This window comes from Microcebus murinus, chromosome 4, assembly GCF_040939455.1.
Source record: "Microcebus murinus isolate Inina chromosome 4, M.murinus_Inina_mat1.0, whole genome shotgun sequence".
Taxonomy (NCBI): domain Eukaryota; kingdom Metazoa; phylum Chordata; class Mammalia; order Primates; family Cheirogaleidae; genus Microcebus; species Microcebus murinus.
In genome coordinates this window covers 30,818,166-30,841,096 of record NC_134107.1, presented here as the reverse complement: position 1 = coordinate 30,841,096, position 22,931 = coordinate 30,818,166, and the positions used below count along the sequence as shown (strand labels likewise).

At 45.6% G+C, this 22,931-nt stretch overlaps 1 protein-coding gene and 1 long non-coding RNA gene across 2 annotated transcripts; one reads left to right on the top strand and one right to left on the bottom strand.

The window, feature by feature from the left end:
• The first annotated feature begins 239 nt into the window (after nt 1-239).
• On the top strand, nt 240-899 carry LOC105866209 (mitochondrial import receptor subunit TOM20 homolog). Its single transcript, XM_012755424.3, has one exon. The coding sequence runs from the start codon at nt 384-386 to the stop codon at nt 819-821; it is 438 nt and encodes a 145-aa protein (XP_012610878.1). The 5' UTR covers nt 240-383; the 3' UTR covers nt 822-899.
• Nucleotides 900-10,907: 10,008 nt separating this feature from the next.
• Nucleotides 10,908-11,670, bottom strand: LOC142870466 (uncharacterized). Its single transcript, XR_012918831.1, has 2 exons — nt 11,300-11,670; nt 10,908-11,120 (listed from the first exon to the last, which is right to left on the bottom strand). It is a non-coding gene; the product is annotated as an uncharacterized LOC142870466 (long non-coding RNA).
• Between the last annotated feature and the right edge of the window lie 11,261 nt (nt 11,671-22,931).

The window sequence follows — 22,931 nt, the reverse complement described above, 5'->3', positions numbered from 1 at the left end:
TTAGGATCATAAAGTCTGTAATTAAAAAAAATGAGCAAAGAGCCTACTAAGCACCGTAAGTAATATAGCAGCCCATGGCCAGTCCACTCGGGAAGGCCAGAGGGGCTGGTGTTACACTGTGGAGCAACTTTGTGTCCTAATAGAAATATCTTTTTGTATTTCCTAGTCATCTATAATCTCATCTAGAATCTGCGGTGGAAGGACACTCCTACTTCCAGGGATGATCTCACATCTGAACCACAGTTGTCATATAAAGAATCTTAGGCTGGCGGGCGTCGGGGACTGAGCGGCTCTGTCCGCTCTGAGGAGGGTTCGCGACCAATCGCTTCTTCGCTGTCCCCGCCGCCGCCGTCTACACTCCGTGTTCTAGGGAGAAAGAGAAGATGGTGGGCCGGAACAGCGCCATCGCCGCCGGTGTCTGCGGGGCCCTTTTCATCGGGTATTGCATTTACTTCGACCGCAAGAGACGGAGCGACCCCAACTTCAAGAACAGGCTTCGAGAACGAAGAAAGAAACAGAAGCTTGCCAAGGAGAGAGCTGGACTTTCCAAGTTACCAGATCTTAAAGATGCTGAGGCTGTTCAGAAAGTCTTCCTTGAAGAAATACAGCTTGGTGAAGAGTTACTAGCTCAAGGTGAATATGAGAAGGGTGTGGACCATCTTACGAATGCAATTGCTGTGTGTGGACAGCCACAGCAGTTGCTACAGGTGTTACAGCAAACTCTTCCACCACCAGTGTTCCAGATGCTTCTGACTAAGCTCCCGACAATTAGTCAGAGAATTGTAAGTGCTCAGAGCTTGGCTGAAGATGATGTGGAATGAGAAACAAATGTCAACGTAATAAAATCTCAGTTAAAAATACTTTAAAAATTCTTAACTCGGAAGTTGAGCAGCTCTGGGGGAATAAGGGCAAATATGCTTGTGACGGACTATCCTACACTGAAATCTACCAAAGTTCATGTTTACTTTGTGTAGATCCATTTGTCACTTTTATTTATTTTTCCCAGTGAAAAGTGTATTTTGATAGAGAGCTTTTCATTTTATAAATACACTACGAGTTACTGAAAAAAAAAAAAAGAAGAATCTTATTGGGGAGTGATTATGTAGCTGTTAAGTGAGGAAGGGTGGAGGACACTTTCCAATTCGTTTTCTGAAGCTACTGTTACCCTGATACCAAAACCAGACAAAGGCAGTACAAAAAAAGAAGCTACAGACCACTATCCCCCATGTATATAAACGCAAGAACTCTTAACAAAATATTAGCAAATAAAATTTAGCAGTATATAAAAAGAATTATACACCAGACCATATGGGGTTTATTTCAAGGATGCAAACCTGTTTCAGTATTTGAAAATCAGCCCATGGAAACTACAGTATTAACAGGCAAAAGAGAAAAAAAACCCAAAAAACCACATGATCATAATCAAAATCATGCATAAAAGTATTTGACAAAATGTAACACCCATTCATGATTTTAAAAACTCTCATAAAAATAGGAATAGAGGGGAACTTATTCAACTTACAAAAAACCTACAGCTTACATTATACTTAACGGTGAAAGACTAAATGCTTTGCCTATAAAATTGGGAACAAAGCAAGGATGTCCACCTTTATTCAAGATCATCCTTAGTCAACATGGTACTGCAAGTTCTAGCCAATGCATTAAGACAAGAAAAATAAATACTATAAAAGGCATTCATATTGAAAAAGAATAATAAAATTGTCCTTATTTGCTGATGACATGAATGTCTGTGTAGAAAATGCCAAGGAATCTACAAAAACTTCCTATAGGTTAGTTCAATAAGGTCAAGGATACAGAATAAATATAGAAAAGATAATTTTATCTCTATAGTCTAGCAATGAACATGTGACTACCAAAATAAAAAATACAATAGTTTTTACAATTGCTCAAAAAAATGAAGTACTAAGGTGTAACTCTAACAAAATACATGCAGGAAGTATCTGCTGAAAACTACAAAAGCCTAATGAAAGAAATCAAAGAAGACTTAAATAAATGGACAGACATATCGTGTTTATGGATTGGAAAACTCAACGTAGTAAAGATGTCAATTCTACCCCAAACTGCCATACACACTTTCTATCAAAATCTCAGCAAGATATGTTGTGAATATAGACAAAATTATTCCAAAGTTTATATGAAAAGGCAAACAAACTAAAATAAAACAATTTTTAAGAAGAAAAATGAGTATCAGGAGTCATTCTGCCCCATTTCAAGAATTACATGTCTACAGTAATCAAGACTGTATGACATTGGTAAAGGTACGGACACACTGATCAAAGAAAGAGAACACAGAGCCCACATAAAGACCTACACAGATATGGCCACGTCATTTTTTTTTCTTTTTCAGACAAGAGTCTTGCTCTGTCACCACCTATCTCACAGCAACCTCAATTCCTGGGCTCAAGTGATCCTCCTGCCTCAGCCTCCCGAGTAGCTGGGACTAAAGGTATGTACTACCATACCCAGCTAATTTTTTCTGTTTTCAGTAGAGGCAGGTCTAGCTCTTACTCAGGCTGGTCTCAAACTCCTGAGCTCAAGCAATCCTCCCAACTCAGCCTCCCAGAGTGCTAGGATTACAGGTATGAGCCACCGTGCCCAGCCACCAAGTCATTTTTGACAAAAGTGCAAAAACAATCCAACAGAGAAAAGATAGTCTTTTCAAAAAGCAGGAGCAATTGGACATTCATAAGTGAAAAATAAAAAACAAACTTCAATTAAGTCTCATGGCTTATATGATAATTAATTGAAAATGGATTGCAGATTTAAATGTAAAACATAAACCTATAAAACTTAAAGAAAAAAGAGAAAATCTTTAAGATCTAAAACTAGGCAAAAGGCTGGGTGCGGTGGCTCACGCCTGTAATCCTAGCACTCTGGGAGGCCGAGGTGGGCGGATTGCTCAAGGTCAGGAGTTCGAAACCAGCCTGAGCAAGAGCAAGACCCCGTCTCTACTATAAATACAAAGAAATTAATTGGCCAACTAATATATATAGAAAAAATAAGCCGGGCATGGTGGTGTGTGCCTGTAGTCCCAGCTACTCGGGAGGCTGAGGCAGGAGGATTGCTTGAGCCCAGGAGTCTGAGGTTGCTGTGAGCTAGGCTGACGCCACAGCACTCACTCTAGCCTGGGCAACAAAGCAAGACTCTGTCTCAAAATAAATAAATAAATAAATAAATAAATAAATAAAACTAGGCAAAGAATTCTTACATATGATACTCAAAAGCACTGTCTGTTAAATAAAAAATTTAAAAACTTAGAGTTCATCAAAAATAAAAAACATTTTCTTCATGAAAAGCCTTGTTAAAAGGATAAAAATATAAGCTACAGACTGGGAGAAAATATTGGCAGATTATATATTTATGGTAGAATTTGGATCCAGAATATATAAAGAATTCTCAAAACTCAAGGAAACAAAGAACCTAATTTAAAAAATTTTATATTTGAGCAGATAATTCACCAAAGAAAATACCGGATGTCAAATAAGCACACGCAAAGGTTCTCAGCATCACTAGTCATCAGGGCAATACAAATTAAATAATGAAATATCACTGCACACATATCAGAAGGGCTAACATTAAAAAAGACTGACAGTATCAAGTGTTAACGAGGACATAGAACTGGAACTCTCACGCATGGCTGGTGGGACTGTAAACAGCACACTTTGGAAAACAGTTCAGCATGTTTTAAAAAGTTAAACATACACCTCATGTATGAATCAGTCATTCCATTCCTAGGTATTTACCTAAGAGAAATATGACCCAGTCATTCTATTCCTGGGAAATTTACCTAGGATAAACGAAAGCATATAACCATATGAAGACCTATTTATGAATGTTTGTATAGCAGCTCCAAACTGAAAACAGCCCAAATGTCCACCAGCAAGTAAATGGATAACCAAACTGCTATTAAACAGTTATCAAATAAACTGGACTATTGTTACTCATCAGTTAAAAGGAATGAATTTATTGATGCAAACTTTAACGTGAAGGAATATGAAACTAATTTTGCTGAACAAGAGAAGCCAGACAAGAGTACATAGTGTATGATTCCACTTATATAAAATTCTAGAAAAATGCAAAGTGCTCTATGGTGACAGAGAGCAGATCAGTGGTTGCAAGGGGATGGAAGTGGAGGACAGATGGGAAGGGATGAGAGGGAGGGAGTGCCAAGGGGCATGAGGAAACTTCTGGATATTATGATATGTTCCTCATCTTGATGGCAGTGATGGTTTCAAAGTTGATACATACGCCAAAATTTATCAAATTTATGCTTTAAATATGTACAGTCTATTGTTTAACAATTATGCCAAATATACCTGTTAAAAGTTTATTAATAAAGTTTTGACCATTGATCACAATTATTAGATAACCATTTATGTCAATTCATATGTGCTCAGCACCTGTCTAGTGCAACTAGCTATAATCAAACCACAAAACGGCAGTAATGTAAGGATCTGATAGTTTTAGATTCTTCCCAAAGTCATCACAAATAAATTTATAATAGTTAACTGATTTGAAGGAATTCCGGTAACTTAAAAAATATTTTTAGGAAAGAAAGTATAAGGTTTTAATTTAGAGATATAATGGCTATTGAAAATCTGTCATAATGGAAGAAAATAACTAGAAAACACATTTTCAAAAATGAAGGAAGTCTGCAAAATAAAAAAAAATGAGCTCTCTCTATTTAACATAGGATGTGGCTTACAAAACCTTCAATTTCACTTAACTTTTGAGAGAAATATTTATCCCATAAAAGGATGTGTACAGCAAAGTGGTCAAACTGACCCAGAGCAGCAGCAGCCAGTGTCAATCAACATTTATTTTAAAACATTATTTGTGGGGATCTGTTTTCAAAATGGTTTTCCTTTTCTAATTTAAAATTTTATTTTTGAAATTCACTCATTAGGTTTCGGAGTGCTGTCCTTGTGACTAAGTGGATGTATGCATACATTTATTAAGGTACTTGTGAAGTCTGCTTTGCATTTTCACACCCTAGCCAGGTTGTTTTGATAATGACTTTTAATAACAGCATCAATAGAATTCATAATGTGGAATTTTTTTCACACTAAAGCACTTCATGTGTATCCCTGAAACCATGTACCATCTGCCTTTGCCTGGTTCTGCAAGGTTTTTTTTTTCCCCATCATCTGAGAGGGAAGGGTTTTCTCTAAACCCATAGCTATCATGATGCAAACCATTCCTAGCACTGGTGGGTAGTCTCACTTTCTTAGATGAAAGGGACATCACATCAGCAGTGATAGGCAGATGAAGGTGCCTCAGGTAGAAGTCCAAAGAGGAGATGGAATCAGTCCAAAGCATTGGCAACTACATCTCAAACTAAGGTAGTGTTTGTGGAAAAAGAGGGGGTGGATCCTAGCTATCGTGTGGAAACAAAAGCAGGAGTTGCCTTACTCTAGCATGTTCATCCTCAAGCCATGCCAAGACCTCAGAGGCAGGTGGAGGGGAAGAGAAGAAAGCTGGGAACTGCCAAGCCCAACACTAGGGTGCCAAGACTGTAAAACGGGACTGGCCCCTGATGAGAGCATGGAGAAGCCATCAAAATCATATCAAATAAATAAATGGCTCCTATGAGCTAATAGGCCAGCATGTGTTATCCAAGTGGAATCTTTTTGGCAAAAACAGCAAGGTCACAGGATCCTTTAGAACAAGAGTTAGCAAACTATTGCTCTTGGGCCAAACATAGACCATGACCTGTAACAGCTTTATTTTTGTAAATAAAGCTTTATTGGAACATATACTACAATGGCAGAATTGAGTAGTTGTGCCAGACACCACAGGGTTTACAAAACCAAAAATATACTCTGTCTGGCCCTTTATAAAAAAGATTTGGCAACCTCTGTTCTAGAAGATGGTGAGGCTTGGGGTCAGCATTGTGGTTTCAGGTGATGTGTTTGGCTTAGAGACACACCCTAGGCACGGGCTGAGGGAATCGCTTTAAAGAGGGAAATGGTAAGGTCTAGGCAGAATGTCACGACCACAACTGAATAACCTAGAGTTCAAGACCTCAGCTATAGGCAGAAACCAAGGCAAAAGATCAGTCCTACCAACCGGACAAACACGGCAGGGATTAAAGCAAGAGCGAAGTTCATTAGGCTTGTGGGATGCAAGCTCTTAGTTATGGAAAATACCAAGGCAAGAACAACACGTCCACTCTCAGGGATCTGCTGGTGAGTTTGAGCCAATGGTCAGACTGAAGTGCTCAGGGCTGAGCAGAGCTGGGAAGGCAGAGGCTGCCCCAGGAGGAACTATCTCAAGTCCAGGTAACCTAGAACTTTCTACTAGAAAAGAGGAGATGGTACTATCCTATTTCCTACTCAATATGATAGTTTGTCACACTCCTCAATGAAGGAGATGAGACTGAAATTAAAATATCTCCCAGGTAGAGTTACCAGATTTTATTTTATTTATTTTGGTAGCAAAATGCTGTTTATTTTGAGCATCTGAGTACAGATGAGTGGAGGCCAAAAAAGGCATCCACAGGGTTATGAGATTTAGCAAATAAAAATATAGAATACCTAGTTAAATTGAATTTCAGATAAACAAAGAAAAAAATTTTAATATGAGTATGTCTGAAATATTGCATTGGACATTATTATACTAAAATTATTTGTTATTTGAAGGTCAAATTTCACTGAGATTCTTGCATTTTGTCTGGCAACACTACTCTCAGGAAACTGGCCACCTTTCTGATAAATTATGACTAACCAGTGTTTTAACCCCTGAGGCAGCAAGAAGCTTCTAGACCTGCAGTCATTTTTGCTTCTCCCTTCCCTCACATACCCCCTTTCTCAGCTCTTTGTATCTCCTGTCTACCACTGTCATTCAAGGGCTGTCCAGGAGAGAGGACCACACACATCTATGGATAGGGCCAAGATTTATAATGTTGGATTTAACTGCCATTGATTAAGCCAGAGAAGGGCTGGAAACTGAGAAAGAAGAAGTTGAGCCTGGTAAAGTGACTCACAGGAAGGAAACCTGGTGAACAGACAGTTGGGTGATTGTCTTCTGACTCACTGGAGGTTTCTTTGCAAGAGATTTTGCACCGTTAGTTAGCTATCAACAGACCACTGACATTTCCCTGGCAGCACACAGAATGCTGTCTTGGTAAAGACTTGGCTTTAGATTAACTGTGGGGCACTGGCTGGCTTCAAACATTAAATTAAAATGGACATTTTGGGCTTTTACAGAAAGCAGAAGATTCTGCGAGGGCTATGCTGATGGCCGTCAAGCATTGTGCCGTGAAGATGTTCTTGGGAAAGGTTTGAGAGAAGTCAAATCTGTGTTATTTGCTCTGAGCTGTGGTCACAGTGGATAAAATCACCTGCAGCGAAGAGGATGTGGGCTAAGATTATGTTCAGTGATGGCTTTGAGAACTTGAATAATGTGTAGACAACTTAGAAAATATTAAACAGATACGGTTTTCATTATTGCTCCCTCTCGATCATTCTCCAGCGACCTCCATGAGCCACCACTGTGGCAGTACTGGGGGCACCCATCTGGATCTCTGTGCGGAAGAACTTGCTGTCCCGCTACAGGGGGACAGTCAGCTACCAGCCTCCAGCTGTTGGCACCTTAGCATCTCCTCACCGTTTAGGCCGAGGCCATTCTCTTTCCGAGCACCCCCAAACAGTGAATGAGCACAGAGGGGGTTCTAAGTTGTGGTCGTGTCTTTTCAACACGGGGTTTCTCAAATGAGCAATCTTTGCTCTGGAATTCCCATCAAACTGGCCAAAACCTCAGGCCTGCACTGTGATCTGACACTCTCTCTGTTCCATCCTGTTTCCTCCCCACTTTATCTTCACGAGTGTTATTCTCCAATGCAATAGATTGAATGCTTGTGTCCCTCCTAAATTCATATGCTGGAATCCTAGCCCCCAAGGCGATGGTATTTGGAGGTGAGGGCTTTGGGGGGTGATTAGGTCATAAGGGTGGAGCCCTAAGACTGGGATTGTTGCCTTTATAAAAGGACCCCAGGGAGCTCTCACTCTTTCCACCATGAGAGGATACAATGAGAAGATGGAATCTGCAGCCCAGCCACGCTGGCACTCTGATCTCAGACTTCTGGCTTCCAGAACTGGGAGAAATAAACTTCTGTTGTTTAAGCTACCCAAGTCTACAGTATTTTGTTACAGAAGCCCAAACTAAGATGCCCAGTAAGCCTCTTACATTCCTAATTCTGCCTCCCTGTCTGTTTCCCTGAGGGCACATTTGATGAAAACATAACTGCCTTGGGAAGGTGGGCAGGGCAGGTACATTCTAGCAAGGGAAAAGATATTTTAAGGGGAAAGTTCTTACCACAAAGGAAGTGAGAAAAAGGGCAAGTCCACTCCTCCGTGCTCAAGGGAGAAAGGGAATGAGAAGAGAGATGGCAGCTGGGTAAGACCTTTGAATATCAGGGTCTTGCTTCCCCTCTTCCTCAAGGCCAAGCCTTGTTGGGTAGGGAACTATAGAAGCCTTTAGAAAGGTATTGGGGAACTGAGAACATTGGGGTGAGTGGTTACTTTCCCACACACAGCCTAGAGGAGGCTGAAAGCACCTAGGAGAAGCCCCACATTTGTCTTGGCACAGGTCTAACACAGCTTGGGTGAGATACGCAGCATTAGCAGACAGAGGGACTTTCATAGATAGCCATGTGACATATCTGTGTTTCTATGGGCCCTGGTGAAGGGCGAGGTTCAAGGCGGATGGCTGGAAATGCAGAGGTTGGAAGTGGAAGTCATTGAGACCAAGTACTTTGATTTCTAGGGGCAATGACAAGGTCAGTGTCCCATAGCCATGGACGCCATTGCATGCCAGTGGACAGACTAGACCAGGAGCACTTCAGGGGACACTAGTACAGGACCTGAACTGACCTAGATACCCAGGAGTGGAGCCCACCAAGACCAGAGGTCACCATGTTCATTCTCACAGCCATCGTCACATAATAACACCTCTGCTGCCAACCATAGAAGCAGGTGCTATTTTGGGGGGACCAGAGGATGTTGGCAGAGACCAAGATATACTGACTTCCAGTGTCAGTCCAGTCTTTTCCCCATTCTACACAGGGTTGAGGGAGCATAAGGAAGATTGGTCAGTTATAGAAAACAGAGGAGTTGCATATTTTTGCACATGTGAGAGTGTGTGAATCACTTGGTGACTCCACTGCATTTGAATAAAACATTTTACATTTTGAATTTTAGTACAAGCTGAAATTCAAATGGAGTTAAGGAGGGTCAGGCTTAGGGTCTCTCAAGTCATAGCTGAATAGCAGCTGCCTGCAGAGAACCTCCATGGGCTGAATAAATTATAGCCTCCGGTGTGGTGACCATTTGGCTTCTCTCTACCAGGGGTCCCCAACCTATGGTGAGTTGTGTGATTATTTCATTATATATTACAATGTAGTAATAGAAATAAAGTGCATAATAAATGTAGTGTGCTTGAATCATCCCAAAACCATTCTCCCTGACCCCCTGGTGGAAAAACTGTCTTCCATGAAAACAGTCCCTGGTGCCAAAAAAGTTGGAGACAGCTGCTAGACCACATTGTCCAAGCAGTGAAGATGAACCACAGGTGATAGCTAATGATTTCAGGTGGTGTTAACACTGAATCACACCCAAAGTATCCCAGTTCCAGTTTCTCAGTCCTTCTGATCGTTAGGAGAAAGTTTTGGTGGTACTCTGGGACTCTAAAATTTCCCAATTCCCCTTTCAACAGTGAGAGCAAACTTCAGGCTCAGATTTAAGACACCCTCCACCCTAATCTGTTCTCCATGCAGTGGCCAAAATGATCCCCAAAGAGAAGTCAAATCATGTCACTTTACGTAAGACCCTCCAATGGCTCCTAATTGAACTCAGAGCAAAAGCCCTCAGTGGCTCTCAAGGCCCTCCCTGATCTGACATGTCACACAGTCCAGAGTCACCCGTCTCTCACTCATCGCTTCAGCCACAGAGGCCTCCTGATTGGTCTTGGGATGGTCTTTCTCCAGACACCAGGGACAGCTCACATCTGCCCAAACTTGACCCAGGTGCCACCTTCGCAGTGAAGATGCCCCTGGTTATTGCATCTTGGGTTGCAAACCCCCTATAGTTCCTACCCTCCTGCTCTGCTGTGTGTGTGTGTGTGTGTGTGTGTGCGCACGGAGGGGGCACAACAGAGTTTACTTATTTGTACTTTTGTTGTAACTTTTAAATGTATAATTTTTTTTGGAGACAGGGTCTCACTCTGCGTCACCCAGACTGGAGAGCAGTGGTGTCATAACTCACTGCAACCTCAAACTCCCGGGCTCAAGCAATCCACCTGCCTCAGCCTCCCAAGTAGCTGGGACTACAGACATGCGCCACCATGTCCAGCTAATTTTTCAATTTTTTTTCAATTTTTCTTTCTTTTTTTTTTTTTCTGTAGAGATGGTATCTTTTTTTTTTTTTTTTTTTTTGAGACAGAGTCTCGCTTTTGTTGCCTAGGCTAGAGTGAGTGCCATGGCGTCAGCCTAGCTCACAGCAACCTCAATCTCCTGGCTCAAGCAATCCTTCTGCCTCAGCCTCCCAAGTAGCTGGGACTACAGGCATGCGCCACCATGCCCGGCTAATTAATATATATATATATATATATATATATATATATATATATATATTAGTTAGCCAATTAATTTCTTTCTATTTATAGTAGAGACGGGTCTCACTCTTGCTCAGGCTGGTTTCGAACTCCTGACCTCGAGGAATCCGCCCGCCTCGGCCTCCCAGAGAGCTAGGATTACAGGCGTGAGCCACCACGCCCGGCTAGAGATGTTATCTTTATGTTGCTCTGGCTGGTCTTGAACTCTAGATCTGAAGCAATCCTCCCTCCTCGGCCTCCCAGAGTGCTAGGATTACAGGCATGAGTCATTGAGCGTGGTCAAATTCGTAATTTTTATTGTCTGCTTCTCTCACTGGAACGCAGCGCCCTGGAGGTCAAGAACTTCTACCTATTTTGGTCACTGCTGTATCCCCAACGCCTAAAGCAGCCTGGTCTGCAGCGGATGCTCCCTCCAGCGCCGCCCACTTGTCATTGTCAATAGCACGTCTTCCATCACTCAAAGCTCCCTTTTAGCCCTCTTCCTTTTCCTGGCAAAGCAAACACAAACAAAGGAAAACAAAAACCTGCAAGATGCTACAGTCCTCCCATCTCTCAACTTCATGGAAACTGTGTATATATATTCCTTCCAGATGTGCTACGTGGGGCGTGGAGTGTCAAGGAAAGGAGAGGACTGGGGAATTCCTGCCCCGGCCGTGTATATGCATACATGCATGTATTTTTCCTTCCAGATGTGCTATCTGGGCGTGGCGTGTCCAGGGAAGAGGACTGGGCTCCCAGCCGGGGCTCAGGCGCACCCCACATTCCTGCACGCGAGCCGGGCAGGGCAGGTGGGAGCGCGGGCCGGGCGGGCAGCGTGGGCCGCGTCCCGCACCGACTGGCTGTGTGGCCGAGAGGCACGTGTGCTCGCCCCGCGCTTCCGAGGGCCGGAGCCCAGAGCCGCCGCGGTGCGGTGCGATGGAACGACACCTCGGGAGCGCACGTCTAGCGCCCCCACGGACGGCGGGTCTGGAGGAAGGGGGGGCGCCCCTCCCTGGACTGAATCTCTTCGCGCTGTTCGCGCCTGTGTCTCCCAGCACCTTGCCCGGTTACCAAGGAGACAGGAAGGAACGCGCTGCGGAGACCTCCGCGGAGCGTGGGTGGCGGCAGCCAATCAGCACCGACCCCGCCCGGCACTTGGCCCCGCCCCTCCAGCCGCGCGGGGAGCTGGAGAGGGGCAGCCGCGGGCGCTCGACCCGGGCCTGCCACGCGGACGCCGGTCCCCTGCAGCTCTTTAAGGAGGCCCTGCTGCTGGGGCTGCTGGCTTCCCAGCCTGGGGAGTGTACTGACGGGAACAGGGTTTTTCGCGGGTCGGGAGAGACTGGCAGCTGGGCCATTCCGCCCGTGTGGAGCTAGGGCTGTGGGGCGGGGCATCTGCCGGCCTGCTGCATTGGGCGGGAGGCGCCAGGAGCCACTTGCAGGGCCTGGGTTTCTGCTAGAAGCTCGCCTGCCTGCAGGGGGACGACGTGCATGGCTGGGGACCTCCACTCAAACTCCGAGGAGGAGGAGGGGGGCTGTCTAACCGCTCACCTGAAGACGAGCTGCCCCGTTTCCACATGCCCGTGCCAGAAGGAGACCGCGCTTTGGCAAGCCTTCGGGAGTATACAGTAATTACATAATCATACTCCTGAACAAGCCTCGTGCTTTCATCTGCGCAAAGCCCGTCATGTCTGTCCTCGGTCTCCTCCCCACCCCAGTTGGTCCTCATTTCTTCCCCCGCAGGAAGAAGGCTTTCTTCCCCCCCATTTTACAGATGAGAAGAAGGAGGCTCGGGAAGGTGGGGGAACTCTGTTTCAAATCCAAGTCCCATGACCCTCCATGTGGGGTGTTTCCCAGTCTTTCGTGATAGATGAGTTCCTCAAAAATGAGCCGCTCGAGTCTGAGGCCCGAAACCACAGATGTGGCGGCGAACTGCAGCTCAGAGGCAGAAAGGGAAAAGCCAAGGAAAGAGGAACCACGTTGCACCCGGGGACCTCAGCGTGTCTCACGCACGCCGAGTATTTACATGTGTTCTCCACTCGTCCCCATAGCAACTGGCAGCGGTGCAAAAAGGCTTCATCGGTATTTGTAAGCGGATGAGAAGAGAGCCCTCCGAGATCCTCTTTCTCCCCTGGGCAGGCCTATTTCCATGCACCGGCTTGGCGACTTCTCCCCGCAGCCATTTGGCTCGCGGATTTCAAACAGCAGGGAGTCAGTGAATGCACCCGATAGGTATTTGAACTGCGCAGAATAGAAGGGCCTCGTCGCCTGCTCCCTCTTCCAGGCAATTATTCACAGCGTCAGGAAAGGATTTTGTTATTAAGCAGGCTCAATAGTAAGGGGCTGAGAGGTTGTGGGTTCCAGCTTTCAACCACAGCATTTAAGGCGTGTCTCCATTTTTCTTATAATTTCCAAGTGTACATCATTACCTAATTCTCCCTGAAGAATCTAAATTGCTTTATGATGCGTGTATATCAGCGATGTGAGCTGAGTTCCGAGCCAGCACACAACATCCTGCTCAGAAACCTCCCTCTTCAACCCTTCTTCCCACGCTGTCCCTTGAAGTTACCCTTCTACGAGAGACTCCCTAAGGCTGCATGGGGTTTCTTGGTCAGAAATGAAGTGTATGTGGCTGCAGTTAAAACTGTGTTTCAACTCGACATATGTGCAGGGGGATATTTTATCTCTCAGCATCTCAGTTTGTGACTTACGTGATTTACGGAGTTTATGTTGTTAGTGCATTTTGTGTTAAAAGCAGTGTGCTAAGTGCTTTGAGATAAACAAGAATAAAAGCATTCCTGACCACCCCTCTGAAGATCTTACAGTTTACTCTCAGCTAGGTTCTCATATAGCATTGAACTAAACATTGCACACTCAACACATGACCAAGGCATTTAGTGAAGCCTGCGTGAGAAACTGAGGCCCTGTGCAAACGTCCTAGGCAGGGCCAGATTCGTGGCCAGGCAGCCAGCGTGGTTGTACGGGGACCCGTGCTCAGAAAGCCTTGTTTGGGGTTTAAGGCACAGCTGCGCTGCCTTGCATTTCTTCATTTATTTTTCGATTTGTGTTTTGTTAATGAAATCCCCTGGGACACAGGAGCTCATTTGTAGTTCAGCCTCCTCCTTGGTGGCCCGGGCCCCACCCACTGCTCCGCCACTGCTGCCAACCTTCACACAGGGTGGCCACTAGGTCAGGTTGGCGGGCAGGGAGGCAATATTCTTCCTGAATGAGCCTGGGAGTGGGTGTGGGGAGGGTCTCCACTGGGCATGGACCCCACAGCATCTAGGGGAAGAGCACAGCAGTGCTGTCCCTGCTCTGGGCTGGCAGTGTCCTGGTATACTTGGCAGGCAACTGGGCGGGACCTTCTCTCCCACCCTCATCCATGGAAGTTGCAATCCCTTGTGGGTGGGGAGAAACGCAGGTTGAGAAAACAGGCTGTGGGGAGGAAAGACTCACTTGATGGCCTTGGCTGGACATTTCACTTTGTACTTAGGCCCCACAATTGTGTGGCCAGCTCTGGTTCTGGACCAAAGGTACTCCAATGACTTCTCCTTTTCAATCCAAGCAGGTCTTTAACAACTGTCATGAATGAAGCCTGTGTACACCAACCCTGATTTCCCATCAGTTCAATTTTAAAAAATTGTATTCTGTTCATCAGAACTCATTTCAACCATAAAAATACCAAAATTCATTCTGGCTGTGTATACTGAAGTCACCTCATAAATATATTTGATATAACCATGATCTTTAGTACTTACTATCTGTATAAAATGTGTTCTACTCCTAAGCTTTTATAAGCACTTGTTTATTATGGGAATTCAAACACAGTATAAAATGTACATCCTAAGTGTGACTTATGAAGGATTTTCCTGCAGAGTGGGGACAAAGACTTCATTCTCTAAACTTGGGCAGACATTTTATGTGTTGAAAAGTATCATTTTGATGATGATTTCTTGCAAGCACTGTTCAAGCTTTCGAAGGAAGAATTACAAATAACAAGGCATGAGATTCCCCCCAAAGGTATATTTTTAGCAATTTAACACCTTGTAAATTTTCCACTCTTTTTTGCTCAACAGCTAGATGACTGCACAGGAGGTTGGTCCAAGCCGACACACATTCACTGGGCCACTGCCATGATATGAGACAAACCCTGGGCCCCAGGCAGTGTGGAAGACATGGAGATAAATTAGATGGCCCCTGCCTTTAAGAAGCATGTAAGACCCTCGGCTGGGGAAGAGGGATAAATATCTGCAGCTGCTAAAGGAGAGGGTCAAGAATTCACGGTGGCTGGCTGGCATTGCGCAGTGGCTTACTCTCCACGGAGCACCAGACTGTCAACAGAAAGAGGCCGCTTGGCCCAGGCTAACTGTGCACAGGGCTTGATTACCAGCAGTCTGCTGGGAGTTGCTGTCCACAGCCTGACACATGGAAAGCTTCGCTTTCTATTCTGTCTCTGTTATAGAAGTTGCTTTTGGAAATGCACCATTTCTTGGATCAACACGAAGAGATTGCCCTGTGGTAGACCCTGGAAATATTAAATTTTTTTAAAAACATTTTTAACTTTTTATTTTTTGTAGAGACAGGGTCTCGCTATGTTGCTCAGGCTGGTCTCAAACTCCTGGCCTCAGGTGATAGCCCCGCCTTGGCCTCCCACAGTGCAAGGATTACAGGTGTGAGCCACCACACCTGGCTGATATTAACTGATACTAACAAATATTATTCAGGGCTTGCTATATGTGAGGCCCCATGCTACATTCCAGGCATATAGTCCCTGCTCTCAAGGCATCATGGTACATTAGGAAAGATAGATATGTAAGCAAATGACTAAAATGAAGTGTGTATGGAAATTGGACATGGGGAAGAGACAGTCAAAAGTTGGTTAAATCTCAGCCCTGACTCCAGCTGGCTCAGTGACTGTCAGCAAATTCTCTGGGCCTTGGTTTCTTTAGTTGTAAAATGAGTTTGTGGCTCAAGGGAGAGAAATTGTCCATCTGGTCTCCAAGTTGTCTGTTTCTAAATTCCCTGACGCTTTGGACCTCCTAGAAACAATCCGTGCCCCATAGGCAAGGTTGTCTTTGACGTGTGTATTAGTTTTCTAGGGCCGCCATACAAAGTACACAAACTGGGTGGCCTAAACAACAGAGATTTATTGTCTCACAGTTCTGGAAGCTGGACGTCGGAGAGTGAGGTGCCAGCAGGTTGGGTCTTTCTGCAGGCTGTGGGGGAGAATCTGTCCTATGCCCCCAACCTGGTTTCTGCTTTGCTCCTTGGCTTATAGAGCCCTGATTTCATGCTCACGTAGCCTTCTCCTATGTGTGTCTATGTCCAAATTTCCCCTTGTAAGGACACCAATCATATTGGGCTAGGGAACCACCCCACCTCAGTATAACCCCACCTTAATTATTTAACCTCTCAGCTTAACTAATTACATTTGCAAAGACCCGACTTGCAAACGATCTCACATTCTGAGATATTGATGGTAGGACTTCAGCATATAAACGCCAGAGGGACACAATTCAACCTATACCAACTTGTTTTACTCATTTCTACCTTATTACCACTCGAGTAGCAGGAGACTTAAAAAGTCCCATTGCTCATTCTTGAAGCAGAGACCTCACCGAAAAAACAAAAAAAGAAAAAGAAAGAACAACCCACAAATGACCTACTTTTTTTGGATCTCTCCCGTGGAGATGCTCCCTCAAAGGTGATTACCAATTTGCAATCTTGTTACAAACAATGACCCTCACAGGGCAATCAGTCTCACCCTATGTGAATGATCAAATCTCCAACAGGACTCAGTTATTCCATGGTGCAGCGAGAGGAATTAAACATTCAGAAAGACATAGTCATCTGGGTTTTCTGAATGTTTCTTTCTCCTGTTGAGGTGGAGGTTGAGAACTTGCTTTGGCTGAAGAGATGCAGCTGGAACCAAACAGGAAATGAGCTTCTGGAAGCACCAGAGATGAATCCTCACTCCTGCTCTTCACACCCACAGCATCAAATGCTCCAGATGATGGCAGCTGCTATAGAAATCCAAGCAAGTAGAGGGATGTCCAGCTAGAGTTAGCCAAGTTCAGTACCAGAGCTAAGAAACTGGGAATGGGGGAAGCCGCTGTGTGTTCCAGTAGATACGGGGGACGCACCCTCAGGACACAGGAGGGAAGTGATTGAGGACCTTAAAGGCAGCTTGGACTCTCCAGGGACGTTCTTCGTTCTTGTTTTATCTGCTGAGGCTCTTGAGGGAATCCTGGCAGACTGACCCAGGCCAAAGCCCAGCTACTACCAGAGAGATGAAACTGAGGCCTTTGATCTCATGACATTCATCTGAAGCATGATTGTCACTGACTTGAAACTTTCCCCATCAGGAGAGGGGGACTGGGTCAGAGCCAGGCTCTGTTTCAGATGTTCCCTGCTGGCGAAGCTCCATTCTCTTCCATGGTGTGGAAGGTGGACTGCATTAACGGCCCCGCTTTTGCATTCTCCTCTGTAGCCACCCCTTTGCTAGTTCCTCCCACACTGAGTTTTAGTTGAATCATATAACTTGCCTTGACCCCCAGCAGAAGCCTGAAAAGCACTTGCTCGTGTCTGCTTGCCCTCTTTAACCCTCGCCCTCACCATGACACCATGCCCAGGCTAGTCTGCGGGAGGCAAGTCAGAGGCACCTGGAAGACAGCCAAGTCATCCAGCCAAGGCAGCCCTAGAGCAGTTATCCCCAGTCACCTAACAAGTGGACCACAAGCACATGAGTAGGTCCAGCTGATGTTGGCCAAAGCCCAACCCAGAGCAGCAGAACCACCCGGCTGGCCAGCAGGATGGTGAGAAATAAGGAATGGTGGTTGTTGTAAGTCACTACATTTTGGGGTGGTTTGTTATGTAGCAATAACTAACTTGTACAAATAGTCTCCCTCATGCAGGGGTAAAGAGAGGGTCATGGGCTGGGCTTAAGCTGTGTCCACTGTTGGAATTCAGTCATGCCAAGAAAACTCTGAGGAACTGATAGAGCAGGTCTGTTAGGAGAGTATTTGCATGTGGTGCCTCCGGGGAGAGAACTCATCCCAAGGGAAGAACAAGGCAAGGAGAGAAGGTTGGCCTGGGAACAAAGACTTAGTCATCAGAGGCTGAGAAAATCCACCACAGCGTCTGTCGTTCCAGTGGGTCTTCTGGCTTAGGCTCAATGGATTCTTGTCTGACTCTTATAGTTGAAGATACAGGAAGGCTCAGGTAGAAATTATTTCACTAGCAGCTCTGTAAGACACCAGGACACAGGCTCCCTAGCTTTAGACTCAGAGCAAAACGTTGTAAAGCTGTCATAAGCAAGAGAGGATCTCTTTGAGCAAAGCCAGGTTTGGCATCCAGAATATTCCAGCATCTTAGTCAAAGAAAGGGCACTGCCTGGGGAGAAGGTGGTACCCAGTAGACCAAGACTTAGTCACATCTGTCTGAAGAGCTATGTTAATTTATTATTTCATTCACATATGCATTCAACAAACATTGATGGCTAGCCTGATTCTACTGTGTTACCTTATGCTGAGGGGGGACAAATGTACTGACGAGGTAGGATTCCTGCCCAAAAGGAGCCCAAAGACTGATTCACCTCAAAAGATAGGTTTTACCTGGTGTACTCCGGTTCATTGGTAATGACTGTCTAAAGCACTCTCCTGAGGAGCATTTGGGAGGCCACATCCTGATCCAGAGGAGTTCTGGGATGGATTAGCAATGTCTGCTTTGGCCACATATTTGTAATCCTGGTGGTCTTGATTTCTGTCTCGCTCCATGAATAGCATTTAGCTGGAGACCTATGAACTAGGCCACTTGCATGTGTTATATGAAAAACTCCCCTCCTACTTCCTCTTGCGAGGCCGAGGGACCAAGGGATGGATGAATGGCTCCTGAGGAAGGTGGTTCTGAATTGGCACTCCTCCCTGACAAACAAGAGATCATGATATTTTCTCTGTATTGATTTCTGCTCCTCCCCTGTAAGTCAGAAATGTAATCCTCAGAACAGGAGTAGGATTGGGGTGGATTGTGGATGGGCAACCTATGGACAGTGACCAAAAGTACTCCCTCTTCCTTCAGCAGAGGGATAAAGGGTTTGGGGTAACCCAGCCTTGAAAATGGGCACTGACGTAGTGCCAGCCCATGCTGGCTTGGTGCCTTAAGGGCGGTGGAATAAAGATCCAATCAGTCAGGTTTCTTGTATTTGTCTGGTGTGAATGTGGTTAGTCTGTTGACAACCTTGTAAGCCTGCAGGAAGTGTGAGTGACAGGCAGAGCCCTCAATGGGCATTTATTAATAATAAACACTGTGGCTCACTCGTCAGTAGCCTCATCGAGAAGCTCCACTGCATTTGGATGCCAACCCTCAGAACACTGTGGAGAGACAAAAGATTTTATGATCAGCACAGGAGTTTTGACCTGCTCCGTTTCCAATCTGGGCCCATTCACCCCTCCTTAGGCAACCTGGTGGTCCCCTGCTTCCCAGGAGGTCACCATATTGATGCAGAACTTAGTGCAGACACCCGATCAGCATAGTGCACTACAGCCCAGAGCTCCTGGACTCAAGCGATCCTTCTGCCTCAGCCTCCTGAATAGCAGGGACTACCGGGTGTGTGCCACTGCATCCGGCTAAAAGATCTTAAATTCACTCTACTACCCTGTTCTTGAAGTCTTGTTTGTTTTGTGAGCTGACTAGAACTTGAAAGACTGAGTACTCCATTGAATATGGCTTTTGTAGTCTTCAACATCTGTTCTCAAATTTCTGTTCTGCCATTGTTTACTCATGCAACTTTGGGCAAATGCCTTAAGCCTCATGGTTTTCCTCTGAAAAATAGAGATAATAATAGTACTTGTCTCAGGGTGTCTGTGAAGACTGAATGAGCGTGTAAAGTGCTCAACAGAAAGTCTCACATATAGTAAGTACTCAATAAATGGTAGTCATAATTATTAGCAATTAAGTTTGGGATCCTTTTGGATCATTGCCCACACCCCATCCTCTTTCTACCTTCTCCTTTCTACCCACAAACAGTATTGGTGCTATCGTCTGAATGTTTGTACCCCCCCTTAAAATTGACATGTTGAAATGCTAACCCCCAAGGTGATGGTATTAGGAAGTAGGACCTTTTGGTGATTAGGTCATGGAGGTGGAGCCATCCCCTGAATAGGATCAGTGTCCTTATGAAAGAGACCCCTTATCCCTTGAGCCATTTGAAGACACAGCAGAAAGACAGCATGAACCAGGAAGTGGGTTCTCACCAGACACCAAATCTGTCAGTGCCTTGATCTTGGACTTCCCAGCCTCCAGAACTGTGAGAAATAAATCTCTGTTGTTTGTAAGCATGCGGCATCTGGTGTTTTGTCATAGCAGTCTGAACAGACTAAGGCAGGTTGGGCTTTGATGCCTCCCTGGCCAGAAGCTCTGGGTGCAGGCCCTGGGGAGGGCCGAGTCTCCCTTCTTTCCCCTAGCCCTGACTCAAGCTGGCCTATGAGTGCAGGCCGTGTGGTGGAGCAGTGCTTCCAAAAGGAGACGCTGTTTTCTCAGCAGCCCAGCTCATGTTTCCAAGCCCCTGTGATATGTATGTGTCACTCCAGACAAAGCCCAGCATGTGTGAGACCCAGGCAGTTGTGCCACTGCACAATTAGAGGGATGGGTGGGGGAGGAGGGAGAGGGATGGGTGAGGGAGGAGATAGAGAGATGGGTTGGGGGAGGAGGGAGAGGGATAGGTGGGGGAGGAGGGAGAGGGATGGGTGGGGGAGGAGGGAGAGGGATGGGTGGGGGAGGAGGGAGAGGGATGGGCTGGGGAGGAGGGAGAGGGATGGGGTGGGGAGGAGGGAGAGGGATGGGTGGGGGGAGGAGGGAGAGGGATGGACTGGGGAGGAGGGAGAGGGATAGGTGAGGGAGGAGGGAGAGGGATGGGATGGGGAAGGAGGGAGAGGGATAGGTGGGGGAGGAGGGAGAGGGATGGGCTGGGGAGGAGGGAGAGGGATGGGTGGGGGAGGAGGGAGAGGGATGGGTGAGGGAGGAGGGAGAGGGTTGCTCTGGCCAAGGGCAACAGCATCCCGGAGCCAAGCTGCTGTGGCCAAGGCTGCTTACACCTTGCTGCAGGCAGCAGCACCTGCTGCCCAGGGCAGGAGAGCTTTAACAGCAAAAGCCACAAGACATAGCAGAGTCACTTTTGTCAGACTGCCCTGGACAGTGGGGTAGGGACAAGGTTTAGAAAAGAAATTCCACTGGATAGGGAGGCAGGAAAGAAGTGATTCCATGCTTGTTCTCTGGGCTTGTTTCCTTAACTTTTCAGGAAAGCAAGACCAGAAGACAGAGTACCTGCCCCATTGTGTGACAGAGTGGGAAAAGAATTGCATTTGATAGACACAATGGCTTTGCTCCAACGCTGGCCTCTGTTGCCTTCCATCAGTGTGTTCTTGGGAAAGTCCCATAGTCTCTCTGCACAGCCTCAACTTCCACATCTGTAAAATGGTGACAGTCACAAGGCTGACAGGAGGATCACGTGGAGTACGTGTGTCTCAGCCCTCCTAGGACAGGCAGCTATGGGCACACATTTTTCTTTTGCTTATTTGTCTTTTTCTCTGCAACTTCTTCTTTTGTTTCTGTCCTACCTACTTCTTATTTCTCCTTCATTTTCTTCTTTCCATACCTATACCTTAGGCAGGAATTTTCGAATGCTTCCACCAAAACTCTCCCAACTCTCCAAAAAGGATTGAACACATTGACTGCCACGCTAGAAAAGAATATGCCCCACCCCCCAGGGCCACAGTGTTTTATTATGAAAATAGAATAAAAACTTTGAAAACAAGACCATCCTTTCTAATTTAATGATAAATTTGTTATTTTTATTGTTTTCTGTGGGTGAGTTTCATACAACTTGAAAAACAGTTCTTGGAGCTCCCAGACTGAAGAAACATGAGTTACATATGCTTCACGAGGCCTAAGACTCAAAATTAGTGTGAGTTAAATACAACTAACATGGAAGTTCATGTGTTTAAAAAGATTTAGCCTAAAGTGCCCAATACAAGTGTGAAATTTCATTGACGTCTCCTATTTATTTCTAAGATTCGTGTGAAACTTGAATTTCATTCTATAATGTATCATGTGAATCAGTTACAGTTCTTGGTTGAAAACGAGAGTCCATTTTGGCTAGCTCAGGCAGAAGAAGAATAATTTAAAAGCAATTGTGGATTTTCCGGAAATCTAGGGCATTGAGCTCTCCGAATGCTGGAAACACAACAAGATCAGCTCCTAAGGGCTGCCCAGCAAATACCCAGTGGTATTGGCCTTGGACACAAACCCCCCAGCCTGCTCCAGACAGAGCTGCTTGCTCCGATCACACTGGGGACTAGATCCAGAGGCTCTGCCACTGGTACACTTGCAAAACCGTGCCTTCGCCTTAATGCTGCCCAGACTGGGATCCCTCACGGCCCCTTCCTTATATCACGCTCAGCCAGTTGAAGTCTTCCGCAGCTGTGTCTGCACGGTGCAGCCCCAGACACGGCCCATAGCCTAGACACAAGGGAAGATAGAAGAGTGAATTCTGACTTCTTCTTTGTGGAACCCGAACTCAAAATGTGGGATACTTTCCCATCAGAAAAAAAGACTTCTAACGCATACTAAGTGGTCATAAATGGGCCTCACCTATACATTATATACCTTAATGTTATTTTTTTAACTACAAGTCTGCAAGTAAAATTAATGTTTCAGAAGCACATGCCCTGTTTTCCCAAGCTTTGCCTGTCTTTCGTACTCTGTGTAATCCCAGGGGTACATGTGCTCTGGCTTGGAAAGCCAGGCTTTGGGCTCTCCAGAGGCACCTGGGGTTGGAGAGATGAATCATCCTCTGAAAGAGAGTACAATTTCCATTTCCTAGGCGTGGAAGCACTGTCAATACATTTCGAATAATGCCAGGTACGTGACTGTCATATTAGGGCCAGAGGAGCTGACTGGCGCCCTTTAACTGCTTTAGGATCTCTGGTCCCACGGTGAAGACCCATCTCCGGGTGTTTCCACTGGTGTTTGTTTCCATGTCTTTCTTCCCCCTTTCCCCACGCAGGCTTAGATCCTATCTAGTAAAAGTAATTCAGGGCTGCTCAGCGCAGGTCATGTCCAGTTTTGTTTCCAATAAAGCATCAAGCCCCTCCTCTACGGTTAATAATTCTTGCTAGAAATAGAGCCCACTGGGAGAGAGTCAGGGAAGGGCCAGCGCTCTTTGCTGGGAACTTTGACTTTTCTTATTTCTATGACCTGAAGTTTCATCATCTCCATTAGCAGAAAGCACCAAGACTAGGATTGAATCTTTGAGAGAAACAAAACAT

Bases quoted from the DNA above. Each gene is read 5' to 3' on its own strand.
- LOC105866209 (XM_012755424.3), top strand. From the start codon at position 384: ATGGTGGGCCGGAACAGCGCCATCGCCGCCGGTGTCTGCGGGGCCCTT.